We start from the raw sequence: 15,521 nt of genomic DNA on the forward strand, positions 1-15,521 counted from the left end.
GCCCTCCCCTCGGGGCGGTCCCGCTCGGGGCTCGGCGCGGCTAGACGAGGGCCGGAGCCTGGCGGCGGCCCGAGGCCCGAGATGGTGATCTGCTGCGCGGCCGCGAACTGCTCCAACCGGCAAGGCAAGGGGGAGAAGCGCGCCGTCTCTTTCCACAGGTAAGCGGGCTCCGCCCGCCGCCGCCGGCCCGCCGGCCACGCCCCCGCCCGGCCCGGCCCGGCCCGACCCGGCCCGGCCCGGCCCTGCGGGGCGAGCGATGCGGCGCGGCCCGGCCGGACGCTGGGGCGCTCGGGGCGCCGGCCCCGCGAGTGAGTCAGCGCGGCGCTGTGTGACCTTGGCCCGCCGGCGTCTCTGGGCCGGGCGCCTCGGGCCACCGCGGCCCCCGGAGCCCGCGACCCTCAGCCGGTCGTAGGCCGCCGGGTGCCCTGAGCCGCTGGGGCTCGGGCCGCCGCCGCCAGGCTCCGGAGACGGTGCGCGCGGGGGACGCGTTTCCTCTGCGCGGCCGTCTTCTCGCGCCCGCGGTCACTTTGCTGCCGTTTCCGTCGCGGGGAGCCCGCCTGGACCTCTGGATCGGGAAGAGGCCGAGCGAACGCACCCCGCGCCCCGGGGACTGACGCGCGCCCGGACTCTGTGTCCTGGGGGCCCTCCGGACGGCCCCGGGTCCCGGGGGGCGCCCGGCCGCGTGCTGCCGGCTCGGCCCGCACCCGCCGGGGCGCCGCTGCTAGTCGTGGCGCCGCGGAGGGTGGCCCGGGACGGGGTGGGGGTCGGCCTTGTCTCTGGCCTGGCTCGCTCCGGGAAGGCGCTGGGACTCAGCCCTTTTCAGCGAGTGGTTTTCTGCGACCTCCCCGCCTGCACTATCAGAACGTGAGCAGAAGAACCTCTGCCCGAACAGCCTCCCGCCGCAGACTTTTCTCTTTGCTGTTAAAGGGGGATGTTTAAGTTTCCAATACCTGCACGACGGTTCTTTAGAGTCTCACTGGAAGTTGAAGTTGGTTAGCGCTAAGTCTCAAATCGTCACAGTCTATTAAGATAGTAACAGGTTATTGCAGATGTCAGCTCCCTGCTTTCTCAAGTTCCCGAACTGGGGTTGGGGCGAGAGTCTTAGGGTAATGGACTCTCGAAGCAATGAGGATATTCAGAAGGTCGGAGTGGTTGGGACTTGCTGAGGAGTTGGTATTCCAGCAGCCCACCCCCCACTCGCCGCTGGGCCTGGTCCCGCGGCACTCAGGTGGGTTCGATGGCTTCAGGTGTGGCGAACAGCCGTCCAGAGAGGCCGCACCACCCCCACACTCGCATGTGCAGTTTCACTAGAGTTTTCTAAATAGAGATCTTGCCTGAATGAAGAAAAAGTTTATTAAGTATCTTATTCAGTATCTTCCGGGGGCAGGTTGCTTTTTAAAGGGAGTGGTATTACTCCTGGTGGTGGACGTGTGTTGGGAGCGCAGCGCCCCCTCTCAGAGCTGTCTCACATCCTCGGCTCCATGAGTGAGCCGCAGCTGGGGCACCCTGGGGTGGAGTGCTCTCCTGGCCTCTTGCCCCCATCTCTGTTGGCTGACACCGGACCTGGCTTCTAAATGGGGGGGGGGGGGGGCGGTGCCCATGGGCAGGCATCCTTTCTCCTCTTGGCATCCAGAGTCCGGCATCCCAGCTCACCGGCAGGGCTGGCCTGCTGCGAGCTTCTAGGAACTACTTCCTGGAGCCTTCCTGCTGTCACGATGCCGTCCGGCTCTGTCTCTCCCAGCACTCTGTCCCTGAAGGTTGTTTACCGCAGCCTAGGAGGAGGCATTCGCCTTCACCTCTGATTTGCCCCGTGGACTCTAGCTCCTTAAGGGTAGGCAGTGCGCGTCTCATCTTTCTGTTCCACTGATAAGTTGCAAGTACAGGGTGTTCCTTAGATCTTTTCTAAGTTTGTAAATGGGAAAGTCAGTACAGGTCTGGGTATTTGTAAAAACTGTTGTTCTCCTGTTATAGTTGATAGTATTAGGGGGAGGCATGTTAATTATTTTTTTTGTAATTTGTTGTTTGTCCTGCAGATTCCCCCTAAAGGACTCAAAGCGTCTGATGCAGTGGTTGAAGGCTGTTCAGAGGGATAACTGGACCCCCACTAAGTACTCTTTCCTCTGCAGTGAGCACTTCACCAAAGACAGCTTCTCCAAGAGACTGGAGGACCAGCACCGCCTGCTCAAGCCCACGGCCGTGCCGTCCATCTTCCACCTGGCGGAGAAGAAAAGGGGGGCTGGAGGCCATGGCCGCCCCCGGAGAAGGGACACCGGGAAGGCCTCGGCGGGTCTGAGGGCACAGGCGAGTGACCCTGTGGACGGGAAGGCAGCTGCAGGGTCACCGTCGTCGTCAAGTGCAAGCCCGATGGCCAAGCCGGAGCCCCGCAAGCTGAAGCGGGCCACTCCGCAGGGCCGAACCGCGGCCAGGGCCGCCCGGGAGACCGCTGGTCAGGAGCGGGGGCGGCAGCCTCTGGAAGGACGCGCAGAGGACGGTCCGGCCTCCGCCGCCACCTCCTGCAGCCAGGGAGAAGCTGGCACAGGGGCCGAGGATGCTGGCGAAGAGGGCGCCACCCCCGCCGACAGCGGCCTGGTGGACAGGAGCGGCGTTTCCGCGGACGACTTCACGCCCCCGGGCTCCGGGGCCTGCAAGTTCATCGGCTCGCTTCACTCCTACAGCTTCTCCTCCAAGCATGCCCGAGAGAGGCCGGCCGTCCCCCGGGAGCCCGTGGAGCGCAAGCGGCTGAGGAGAGACGCCGAGCCTGGCTGCAGCGGGAGCAGCCCCGGGCCGGAGAAGGGGCCGGCGCAGAGCCCTCCGCGCGCCTGCCCGTCGGCGAGCTCGTCGCTCACGGCCACGCCGCAGAAGCCAGCCCAGGGCGCCTCGGCGCCTCCCACCGACGTGACCCCGAAGCCGGCGGCCGAGGCCGTCCAGAGTGAGCACAGCGACGCCAGCCCCATGTCCATCAACGAGGTCATCCTGTCGGCATCGGGCGCCTGCAAGCTCATCGACTCTCTGCACTCCTACTGCTTCTCCTCCCGCCAGAGCAAGAGCCAAGTGTGCTGCCTGCGGGAGCAGGTGGAGAAGAAGAACGGCGAGCTGCGGACCCTGCGCCAGCGGGTCAGCCGCTCGGACAGCCAGGTGCGCGAGCTGCGCCAGAAGCTGGACCAGCTGCGGAGGCTGAGCCTCCCTCACCTGAGCAGCCTGCTGCCCCCTGGTCGCGGTCAGTACCCGAGCCCCACGCAGGGGCCCCCGTGCGCTGTCTCCAGGCCCCTCCGGAGGGACGGGAGCCGGGTGGCAGCTGTAGCTGAGGGCTTTAGGCAGCGCGGAAGGAGGCGCGGGAGACCCAGGACCGCTGGGAGGGGCCTGGCCAGGGAGGCCCTTCTGCGCACACCGCAGGCAGAGTCCTGGGGGATTGGGTCTGAGTGTAAGTTAAGACAGAACTTAGCCTGCTAGCGAGATGAGAAGAGCGTCTAAATCAGGGGGAGGTCCTTTCCGGTTGCCTTGTGATGACTATCCCAGCAGTTAGGTGCTTTTGAATGTTAATACTAGCCTTAAAATTTCGAACACCTATTGAAGTAGAGTACGTTCTAGTAAGAACAACACAGAAATTTGTAGCCCAAGAAACGGTGAAGACTCCACTTTCCCGTTTGGGCTTCCCAGGCGGCTAGACTAGTTTCTGTGCTTTTGTTTGTGTCTTTGCATCTATACAGATAGGCTGGAGGTGTATTTCATGTATTAGCGCTTAGTCTCTGGTTTCCCTCCTTGGTGTGCCCTTTGTTTCTTGGAGAACTTGCTCTGAGCGCAGCGTCTCTCGCCAGTTCAGTGCATGAAGGTGGGAACCATCTTCCTCCCACGTGGTGCATTTAGTCTGAATCCTGTTGGTCTCCCAGGTTGCCATTAACTGCAGGTGAGGAAAGGCTGGAGTGTGACACGGGCTCTTCACGGACTAACCCCTCCCCCTGCCGCCGCCCCCCACCCAGATCAACAACCAAAAATGAGTAAAACCCAAACCCATCCTGATGTACTGGTCAGAGTTGAACACTGCATTCTCTTCTAGTGTTTTAAAGCGGTTTTGTAGTTTCTCGTACCTAGTAACTACTTTCTGGTACTTTTTCTGTTCTTCTTGATCAAAGGGCCCTAAGTCTGTCACTGTAGACTGTCACAAGTCTTTCCAAGCCGCCTGCATTGATGAAGTCTCTGTTGTTTTTTCTTCTTCATTCTTCCTCATTTCTTTCTGCTCTCTTATGTTCATGGCTTTTCTGCTCAGGAGGGCAGTGCTGACTCCATGAGACAGTGCGTGTCTCCCATCCTGCAGGTGAGGCTGGCCCCTTCTGTCGTTGTGGCTCTGCGCCACACACCCACCCCCCGCTGCTTTCTGGGCGCTTGGTTTCTAAAGCATTTGTAACTTTAGCCTTGATTCCCTCTTTAACCTGCGTTATTCAGGAGGGTGCCATGGTTTTTCAGGTACATAGCTTGGGGGAAGGGAACTGATATTTGTTTTATTGTTCAGGGCCAGTGCTTTGGCAACCTTAGAGAATCTTCTGAGGTTTCACGGAGGTCCAGTACAGTCTGCGTGTGACCGCCTCACTGAGCCTCCCCCGCAGGGAGAAGAACTTGTGCTCTCCCCAGGCTGGTTACATTGTTCTTGTCAGCACTGGATCTAGTTTATCTCATTGGTCAGCTGCTCTGTTTCCTAACTTATTGTATCCACTGCTCTGGGTTTCTGAGAAGGGAGGTAGGTCTCTTGCTGCTTCTTGAAAGTCTTTCCAGTTTCACCTGCATTTATTAGACATGTGAGTGTGCCTGCCTGTTACCAAACAGAAAAGCCAGTTTTGTCCCATTTAAAGTTTTATTTGTATATCTCCTTATTTTCAAACTTTTTCTATGCCTTTATTTTGTAGCTATATTTTAACTCAACCTGAGAACCATTTTATATAGTAACTTAATACACTTACAACTGGGGTGATTGGTAAATTGAAACTTGGGCCTGCTTCTTCACCCTTTAATCTGTTAGGCTTTCTGCGCTGGTGGGTGACTGCCCGCGTTCGTCCTGTCTTTCTGTAAATGCTTGAGTGAGTCGGCTCCCAGCCTCCCTTCCGCCCAGGTGCCAGCCTTGTCTGGTCTGAGCGCCGCATCTGCATATCCCCATCACACACCCATAGCTAGATGCGCGCATGCGTCACCACACACCCATAGCTAGATGCGCGCATGCGTTATCACACACCCATAGCTAGATGCGCGCATGCGTCACCACACACCCGTAGCTAGATGCACGCATGCGTTATCACACACCCATAGCTAGATGCACGCATCCGTCATCACACACCCGTAGCTAGGCCCTATGCGCGTGTCCCCATCACACACCCGCAGCTAGATGCATGTATGTGTCGTGCCGGTTACTGTACTCACCACTGATCCTCATCAGCGATTTTGCTCTTTTGGGGGGAAACAGTTAATGATCTGAGGGGACCCGCTCCTGTGACAGTGACATTTTGAGAGGAGTCGAGTTTGAGACGCCCCTTAGGTCTGGAGCCAGAGAGCCAGCACCCAGCCGCTTAAAGTGGCACCCGTGTGTCTGCAGTATCGGGTAGAAGGTGTTGCAGAAAGGGGGTGCTCAGCTGGGCTGCAGCAGCTCCAACCAGAGTGGAGGAACGATGGCTGCCTCGGCCACATGGGGTCACTGGTGACCAGTCTTCTTGGACTGGTGTGGACAGACCTGGGTGGGGACCTAGTGAAGGGAGGGGGCCACTGAGGGTGGCCAGGGACGAGGCTCTAAGAGGGTTAGCCGTGAGGGGCCTGGGGAAAGTGGGCAGCAGCTGGGAGGGAGCCTGGCTCCACAGGGAAGTTTTGAGGAAGAGCCTTGAGGACGGAAAAGAACAGGCTGGGCCTGGGGGAGGGACTCCAGGAGGCGCTGGGGGAGGGGGGCCTCGGGGGTGGGGCAAGCACCAGGGAGATGGGCCTGGGGAGGGGAGCACCGGGAGGGGGGCCCGAGGGGGAAGCACCAGGGAGGGGGGCCCGGGGAGGGGAACATCAGGGAGAGGGGCCTGGGGAGGGGAGCACCGGGAGGGGGGCCCGAGGGGGAAGCACCAGGGAGGGGAGGGGAGGGGAGTAGGTGCCCCGAGTCCCCACCTGCGAGCTCCCCCTGCCGTCCTCCAAACCGGCTGCTCTCCCGACTGTTGATCAGTTCAGGGTTCTTCAGTCGTTTTGCAGGAATTCTCTGTTGAAGGGACTGGACTGTGCACGTGGTTATTCAGTCCTTCATCTTCAGCCAGACCCCCTCTTTTGGGCAGAACACCCATGACAGCAGCCGGGCCACTGGGGCTGCAGTTTCTGGGTCTGGGAAGCTTGCCCCTGAGAAGCTGCTGTTGCGTGGCGTTCCCACAGAACGGGCTCTCTCGCCGAGCCCAGGCTTGCTCTAGGTGTGTGGCTGCACCAGGCACGTTGCAGGCGTTTCTGTGACCTAGCGAGGATGAGCGTTTTCCCCCGCTCATCCCGTCTCTGTCCGGCCCTGACTATGCTGCTCGCACCTTGCTTGCTCACTGACCTGTGAGTGTCCCCACAGACAAGGATGTCTGCTGTCGAGTGTGACTCAGCTGTGCCCTCAGGTCAGTAATTTAGTACTTGCCGCAAATATATCTGAGTTTTTTTCCTATTCTTTTGTTCCTTATACATACAATTCTTGAATTAATTTTGAGTTTTAAAAGCTTTTATTGTGGAAATCTTGAACATGGACAGATGAAACAGAAAAGTATAATAACCCCGCTGAACCAGCTTCCCACCCTAGCTTCTACGTTTATCAGTATTCTGATAATCTTATTTCATCTGTATTTCTACCTCCTCCCTGCCTTCCATTGATTATGTTCTAATGAGTGAAAGTCACTCAGTCATGTCTCTTTGCGACCCCGTGGAGTATACAGTCCATGGAATTCTCCAGGCCAGAGTACTGGAGTGGGCAGCCTTTACCTTCTCCAGGGGATTGTCCCAACCCAGGGATTGAACGCAGGTCTCCCGCGTTGCAGGCAGATTCTTTATCAGCTGAGACACCAGGGAAGCCCTATTTTCTAATAGTTTGGGTTTTTTCTTTTAAGGAAAGTTTTAGATTTACAGAAAAATTAACAGACAACACAGGAATCCCCCCCTCCCCGCCATTTCCCTACCGCTAACATCTCACGTTTCCACTTGTGCTAGAGGCTCACTCATTACTAGTAAGGAGCCCACACTCTGATATGTTGTTATCAACTAAGTCCCATAGGTTACGTTCGGAGAAGGCGATGGCAGCCCACTCCAGTACTCTTGCCTGGAAAATCCCATGGACGGAGGAGCCTGGGAGGCTGCAGTCCATGGGGTCGCTAAGAGTCGGACACGACTGAGCGACTTCACTTTCACTTTTCACTTCCATGCATTGGAGAAGGAAATGGCAACCAACTCCAAAGTTCTTGCCTGGAGAATCCCAGGGACCCGGAAGCCTGGTGGGCTGCCGTCTATGGGGTTGCACAGAGTCGGACACGACTGAAGTGACTTAGCATAGGTTACATTTAGGTTGACTGTCTTATATTTGAGGGGTTTTTTTTTAACACTGACAAACTTGTTAACAAAAAAGAATGTCTTTCAAAGATACAAATCTCAAGAGGATCTTACTTAAGACCAACTCTGTAGAAGAAAACAAAACATTGGACAGATAGAAATTTTGGAATTTCGGACCATTGAAGGTGAATCTGTGCTCCACAAAACACACAGTGGGGAAGAGACAGGAAGGCATCTTTTAAATGAGTACAAACGCAGGAGCGCCCAGCCTTGCCCCGGTGAGGGCCTGGCGGGAGGCGGGCACGGTAGGCCGCTTGGCCGGGGTCCAGGCACACCCCGGGGATGCTTGGGCAGGTCGGCCCGCGGGACGCCTTCTGCTTGGAGTTTGACAAGTGCATAAGCGCACGTGTCCTCAGGACAGCAGTACAGAGTCGTGTCCCTGTGCTGAAGCTCTGCCTGCCTGTTTATGCTGCCCCTCCCAACCCCTGCAGCCACTGATCTTAGGACTGTCTGTAGCTTTGCCTCTTCAGGAGGGTCCCGACTCTGGGAGGGATAGATGCTGTGAACTAGAGCACGCAGCCTCCTCAGGTCGGCTTCTTTCACTCAGCAGTATGTGTGGAGAGTTCCCCTGTGTCTTTTTATGGCCTGATAGCTCATTTCTTCTTTATCATTGTTGTGCCTTTTTTTGTACTGAGTTAAAATACAAACACCAAAACTTTACCGTAACAGCCTGTGAGCCTTTAGTGCGGTGGCGTTAAATCCATGCGCCCTGCCGCACAGCTGCCACGCGGCCGGGCTGCAACTCGGTGTGAATCTGAGACTCTGTCCTGTTGGTAACTCTCCTCCTCCCCTCGCCCAGACGTCAGCAGCCACCGTTGTGCTTTCTGTCTCCGTGACTGTGACTCGTGTACGTGGAATCACACAGTATGTCCATCTGTGATTGGCCTGATGTCCACAGAGAGTGTCCGTGCTGCAGCATACTGCAGAACTGCCTTCCTTTGAAGGCTGAGTAATATTCCACTGTATGGATGGACCACGTTTTGTTTATCCAGTCATCCTACAATGGATATTTGCGTTATATCACTTGATTTTGGACTGCTGAACCAGGCTTGCATACTGGAATAAACCCAAGTGATCATGGTATATATTTTCTTTTTACGCTGTTCGATGGTATTTGCTCATGTTGAGTTTTGCACCTATGTTGATGAAAGAGATCCATAGTTTTACTTTCTTTTAATAACTTTGTCTCATTCTGATAATAGTGATTCTGGCTTCATAGAATGATTTAGAAGGTATTCCCTCTGCTTCTTCCTTCCAGAATAGATTGTAAAGAATAGGTAAAATTTTCTTAAATGTTTGACAGAATTCACCGATATTCTAGAAGGCCGTCTAGGACTGATGCTTTCTGTTCTGGGGGTTATTGACTCAGATATAATAGATATAGGCCTATCCAGATTATGTCTCCTGTATAAGTTTTGGTAGTGTTGTTTTTCAAGAAATTGATCCATTTCACCTAAATCATCAAGTTTGTAGGCATAAAGTTGTTCACAGTGTCCTTTAGACAGTTCAGCATCTGCAGGGCTTTAGTGGATGTTCCTCTTTGATTTGTGATATTGGTAATTTCTGTCTTCTCTTTCCTCAGTTAACTAAGCTAGAGTGTTATAGTTTTATTGATCTTTTTGAAAAAGCCAACCTTTTGTTGATTTTATTTTCCTGTTTTCAGTTTCATTGGTTTCTGCTCTTATTTTTTTTTTTCCTTTTCTTCTGCTTGCTTTCAACTTAACTGCTTTTCCTTTTCTATTTTCCTAAGGTGAAAACTTAGATTATTAATTTCAGTTATTTCTCTTTTTCTAATATATGCATTCAGATTTTGACTTTCTTTATTTTCCTGTTTTCAATTTCATTGGTTTCTATTCTAATTCCCCCCTCCTTTTCTTCAGCTTAATTGCTTTTCCTTCTGTACTTTGAATTTCCAGTATTTCTTCTTTTCTAATGTATGCGTTCAGCACTATACATTTCTTTCTAACCACTGCTTTTACTGCATGCCACAAGTTTTGATAAGTTGTAGTTTTGTAGTTTCATTTCCATTTACTTGAAGTGTTCTTTTATTTCTCCTGAGACTTCCTCCTTGACCCACTGTATACTTGGAAGTGTCTTGTTTAATCTCCAGCTGTCTGGTGCTGTTTCAGCTCTCTTGCTGCTGCTGCTTTCCAGTCGAGCCCACTGTGCTCTGAGAGCGTCCTTTGTGTGAGCTGTGTTCTGTACACGTGTTAGGTCTGTTCTGCGGCCCCAGCATGTGACTGTCATGCTGAATGTTTCTTGTGAGCCTGAGCTTGAGCGTAACGTATGTTCTACTGATGTTGACTGAAGTAGTGGTTAGTCACGGTTCTTTTGAGAAATAGAGCCAGTAGGATGTGTGAGAGTACACGGAAACTTTTTACAGGAATTGGCTCCCACAATCACGGATGGCAAGCTGGAGAACCCGGAACGCTGGTGGGGTGATTCAGCCCTTGCTCCAAGGCCTGGGATGGGGTGGAGAAGTCCTGGTCCACCTGGAGGCCCTGGTGCAAGCAAAGCGAGTCTGCCCCCCTCCACCTCTCTGCTCTGTGAGGCCCTTAGTGCCCCCTGCGTGCGAGGGCCGCAGGTTTACGGCGCCCCGTTCAGACGCGGACTTGCTCCTGGAAGCCACAGACACCCCTGAAACAGTGTCCCACCAGCTGGTTCAGCAGCCCTGTGGCCCAGTCAAGCTGACGCCTAAAATGAGCCAGCATAGTGATCCGTGGTTGGAGAGCTCGTGTGCGCCCTGCTGGCCGGCTGTCTGCCAGATCTGCCCATCCCTGCCGTGTGTTGGGGTCTCCACTGCAACTGTGAGTTTGTGCGTCTCCCCTTGCAGTTGTGTTCGTCTTTGTCTTGTGCTTTGATGCTGTGTTGTTAGGTGTGTAAGCATTGAGGGTTATTACATCTTTTTGGAGAACTGACCCCTAGGTTATTATGTAACAGCGCTGTTGTGTATCCCCGCTGATCTTTCTTGCCCTGATGTCTGCTTCCCAGCCACTCCAGTTGTCTGTGATTCTTGCTAGCGTGGTATGGCTTTCTGTCTCCCTTTGCTTGTGGCCTGTCTGTAGGTAAGGTGGACCTCACAGGCAGTATACAGCCGGTCATGGTCTCCAGTCTGCTCCAGTGATCTCCATCTTCGGGTGGGTGGTTGTGGGCCACTCAAGTGTAAACTGGTCACTGCTCTCCCTGGATTCCTGTCTGTTCCGTTTGGAACTGCTTAGCGTTCGTCTTTTGTCTTGTCCCTCGTTTTCAGCCTTCTTTGGTTCCATTGGAGCATTTGCCTTGATCGCACGTTCTCTCCTTTCTTAGCGTATCAGTTGTACCTTTTTAGTGGTCCTCCACCAGTCCACACCGTGCACTTACAGCCAATCCGTGTCCACTCTCACATGGCTGTGCTGTTTCCTGGCTGTGCGGGAGCCGTAACAGAGACCCCCAGCGCCTCCTCCTGTCCCTCGGGGACGTGCTGCGTTCCGTCACTTACTGCTGTGCTCGCCCTGTTACTGCCAGAGACTTGAACAAACCTTTGTCCACTATGTCAGTTAAGAAGAAGCAGCATTTTATTGTTACCTTTATTTATTCCTTTTCCAGTGCTCTTTTCTTTATTTAGATTCAGATTTTTCTGGTTCAGATTTTCTGACCTGCATCATTTTCTTTCTCTGCAGAACTTTTAACATTTCATGCAGGGCATGTCTGCTGGCAGTAAATTTTCTCAGTTTTTGTTTGAAGTCTTTATTTCTCTTTACTTTTGAGGGATCGTTTCACTGAATGCAGGACTCTACCCCTATGCTGCTCGCATGTCTTCTAAGGAGAAGTTCCTGTAATTCTGAGCGTTTTGACTCGAGAGGTTTCTCCCCCTCTGGCCTCTTTCAGGGTTCTCCTTGTCTCTGGCTCTCTGCAGTTTGAGTGTGATACGCCTAGATGTAGATATTGTGATATTTGTTGTGGTTGGTGTTCTCAGAGTTCCCTGGATCTGCAGTTTGGTGCTTATTGTTAACTTGGAAAAGTTCTCAGCTGTTTTCCCTTCACATACTGTATTCTCATCATGTGCATGTATCACTTTTTATTGTCACAAATTTCCCTGATACTCTGTTCTCTTTTTTCTTTCTGCATTTTAGTAGGGGGTGTTCTTATGGACAGATGTGCCGCTCCCTCTTTCCTCAGCCCTGCCATCAGTGTTTTTCCGTCTTTGTCCACATTTCCTCACTTCTTATATTACGTGTCTGTTCTTACACTTTATCTGCTTTTCCCATTAGAATCCTTAGCATATTAATCACAGTTACTTCAGATCCAAATCTGAGAATTCCAGAATTTCTGCTCTGTCTTTTCAGACTGTTCTTTCTTGCCTTCTAGCCTGCCCAGTAGTTTTTAGAAAGGCAGACACGGTGTCGTCATAAAGCTTGAGGTAGGCAGGTGCTGGGCTTGAAGCGTGGTGGTAGCCTGACTAGGGGTTGGTGCCCTGTTGCCTCCTGCAGCTGCTGCTCAGTGCTGCAGGCTCTTCTCTTGTCCTGATTTGCTGCCTTCTCCTTGACTCTAAAGACTTTTCATAGAGTCTGTACCTTGGGGCACTTTCCCCTGTAATCCTTTTATTATGCTAGAGCCCTGAGGAGTGGTCTGGGGAGGAGAAGCATTTATAGTCTTCTGATTGAGTTTCAGCCTTTTAGTGGCTGGTGTTCCTGGGTTGTGACCTTCACTAGTATTTCTTCCTTCCTTTCCCCTCCTTGGGTGAGACCAGACGACCAGGGGCCAGGGTGGGAAAGGGCTTCCCCACCCGAAAGATGATCTGGGAGGTCTTCTCACCACACCACAGGCTTTTGTTTTGGAGAAGCTCAGGGCTTGAGGCCAGGGACTCTGGTGATTTCTTTTCCTTTCTTTTCTTTTCTTTCTCTGGTGAGAACCAGGCGGTTCCTGGAAATGAACCCCAGGATACTGTGGGGCCCCTGGGACTGCAGCCCCGGGAGGTGCTCACTCACACCTGTGTACACGTGGCCTGGAGTCCCGTGCAGGCTGCCTCTGGGGTTCCCGCTGGCCTGCCGTCCCCAGGAGCTTCTGCTCCAGGTGAGCGGACGTCAGTGGTCCTGTCCCCGGGTTTCTCAGGTCTGGGGGGACATCTGACCAGGTTTCTCTGATGAAGCCAAGGAAAGTCACTGACTGTCAGCACCGTGTGTTTCTTGCAGACCAGAGCTGTGACTTCTAAGCTCTTTGTAGAGTGGAAGGCGGGGCCCCTCCTCTGTGTAATTTGGTTCTTGCTGACGGGCAGGAAGACTGCTGGTTTTACTTACAGCCACCTTGACAGATTCTCTTACGAGTTCTAATAGTTTCTCAGTTGAGACTTGGATTAACTGGATAACCAACGATAACGTTTATCTGCAAGTAATAATACTTTGGCCCCTTTTTATTATGTCTTCTGTATTTTATGGAAGATATGCTCTATTTTCTGACATATCCGGTGTTCCCAGGTGTGCATGGGGGCCTTTGCACCTCCTGGGTGATGCAGTGAGGGCCTCGCCCTCATTCCAAAGCAGCGGCCTACCCTGGGTGCCTGTCTGGGGGAGCCAGCTAGACCACCCGTGTTGCATGGGGCCCTCCGCCTGGCACAGCCAGTGCTGCCAGGCTGCCGAGGCTCTCCACCCGGCCTGTGCCCTGGCAGAGAACACTGGTGTCTGTCAAGACAATAGTGGGGTGGGCAGTACCTCAACGGCGTCTATCCCTAGGTCCCAGTGGACAGGTCTGCTTGTTTCCTGCCCGGGGGGCCGTGGGCCTCTGCTGACACATGTGCCAGGAGACGCAGAAGGCAGCGTGCCAGGAGTTTCCAGAGTGTGTGTTGCAGAAGCAGCTTTCCTGCACACGGGCCGCATGAGCCAGCCTTGCTGCACGGGTCTGTCCCCGCTGGCCAGCAGTGCCGGTCAGAGGGCAGGTCCACTCCTCAGTCTGCCCAGGCGGTTGGCCCCTCTGGCCTGGCTGACGCTCTGAATGCGCCTCAGCCTCCACAGCTCCTCCCAGCTCTCAGGTTTGGTTGTCTCCGTCTCCCTTTGTTCCACTTTGTCCTGAGGAGGCCCCCGTGTTGTGGAACTACAGTTCCCAGAATGCCTCCCGCAGGCTTGGCAGTCACTTCCTGGGAGCTGTTAGCAGCCAGGTGCAGACACTTCCCCTGGTTGGCAGAAACCAACCTTGAAGAACCTTGGCGGCGTCTGGAGCGTAGAAAACTTAGGCATGGGTAAGCCTGCTTTCACTGTCCTAGGTCCAAAAATGAAGATTTAAATTTCTTGGAGAAAATTTAAATTTTTGTTTTTGCATATTGGTAAGTGAAACCAGGGAAACAGCGCATAGAAAGGCCTGATTCACTTGAAGAGGTTGAAAATGGCCAGTAGGCCAGATCCCTATTTATGATACTTTTCCTTTGTTTGACTTTTAAATTTATTTTTGTTTCTCTAATGAAGTGTAATTTACATAGAGTAGAATACACAGCTCTTAAGGGTGTCATTGGACGGGGCTGGCATGTGTGGGCTCGTGTCACACGACATTCGGCTTTTAGAAGCCTCATGTTGGTCCTGTCCAGCAACACTTGAGTGAAAACACGGAGCGGGACCGTGGCCAAGAGCCAACCACAATTCCAGCGAGGGCAGAGCGGGCGCGCCGCCCGCGGGACCTGCCCAGCCCCGGTGTTCTTGCCCGCATTAAATTCATTGCAGTTAAGAGCCCGTGATGGCAGGCTGAGAGGACTGGGTCTGAAGTGTCTCTCAGGGCAAGCTGGACGTGGGAGCCTGTGGTTTTAAGAATGCGCTCCAACCAAGAGTCCCCTAACTGCTAGCAGCGCGGTTCTGCCTTTCGCTCCCACCGCACACGGCTCCTTCCGGCCCTGAAAGAAGCGCCGGCTTAGCCCCGTCTCCTCGCGCTCTGCCCAGAAGGCGCGAGCCTCCCTTTCCACCGCGCGCAGGGTGGTCCTCTGCTCGGCGGCCGCTGCCTGGGCGGGGGTCCTGTAGCCTCGTGTGTGCTCCTGCCTGCCGGCCCGTGCACAGCGCACGAGGTTGAGTCTCTTGGAGGCCGGGCTCCCGCCCTCAGCAGTCCCCCAGTCCACTCTTGGCCCGGAGCGCCCCCACCCCCGTCCAGGGTCCGGTGAGTGGCCGAGCCCCACTTCTAGTGCTTCTGGCCTGTCCTCGGGGGCTGTGTCCACCGTGGCTCCTGTGGCCACACTGTCCCTGTGTGGCGCCATCCCCAGGACGCCAGCTGTGCCCGGCTCACCGCCACCTCTAACCTGCGTCGTCTGCAGCTTTGCTTCCCGTGCTCTGATTTTGGCGACTCTTCAGGCTCCTGCCTCCACCTCCCTGGCCCCCACCCCCTGAGCCGGTCAGTCCCTCCTCTTGCCCTGGCTGTGGTTTGCACACCCAGCTCCTTCCCTGCCTGAGCCCCACCAAGTCTTGCGCCGGGTGGGTGCCTTTGTGCAGACCCAGCCCAGGGCCGAGGTCAGGGAGCAAGGTGGGGGGCAGGACCGGTGTTACTGGACCTCCAGACACCCATCACCTTATCCCACGACCCTGTGGTGTAAACAGCCCAGTCGAGGCTGGCCCCAGGCCCCCAGCCCAACTCTCCTGGGACCAGCTGGGCCCTCCCCTTGCGGACCGGCCGCCCCCATGTCTGACCTCCCCATTTGGGAGCAGCTGGGATCCTGTCCCTTTAGAGCAGGAGTCCTCAAGCCTCTCGGATCTAACGCCTGGGGATTCAGGTGGAGCTAACTTAATAATAGAGATCGAGTGCCCGATACACGGGATGCGCCGAGCCATCCTGAAGCCACCGCCCCGCCCCGGTCTGTGGGAGACGTGTCTTCAGGGGACACACCGTGGGCACCTCTCCACCCGGCTCCTCCGGGCTTACCTCTGTCCCAGGACAGCCCCTGCACTCTGCTGGAGTCGCTTATGAAAACCTCTCTTGCCTCCAAGCAAAGGAGA

The 15,521-nt window shown here is 54.7% G+C and overlaps 1 protein-coding gene across 8 annotated transcripts in view; it reads left to right on the top strand.

Annotated features, from left to right (window-relative positions):
* Window positions 1-15,521, top strand: part of THAP4 (THAP domain containing 4) — a 35,984-nt gene that overhangs the window by 1,036 nt on the left and 19,427 nt on the right. Inside the window, exons 1-2 of one of the 8 annotated variants that reach the window (XM_086374088.1) lie at window positions 15-158; window positions 2,034-3,217. In XM_086374088.1, the coding sequence (XP_086230214.1) occupies window positions 82-158; window positions 2,034-3,217 (1,261 nt within the window). In that variant the 5' untranslated portion in view covers window positions 15-81. Of the gene's footprint in view, window positions 1-14; window positions 159-213; window positions 1,832-2,033; window positions 3,218-13,658; window positions 13,793-15,521 lie in introns of those variants that run through there. The other 7 variants (XM_086374105.1, XM_086374136.1, XM_086374124.1 and 4 more) reach the window with 7 other exon arrangements.

This window comes from Bos grunniens, chromosome 3, assembly GCF_055505025.1.
Source record: "Bos grunniens cultivar Pamir isolate PY7600 chromosome 3, Bosgru_T2T1.0, whole genome shotgun sequence".
Classification (NCBI taxonomy): Eukaryota; Metazoa; Chordata; class Mammalia; order Artiodactyla; family Bovidae; genus Bos; species Bos grunniens.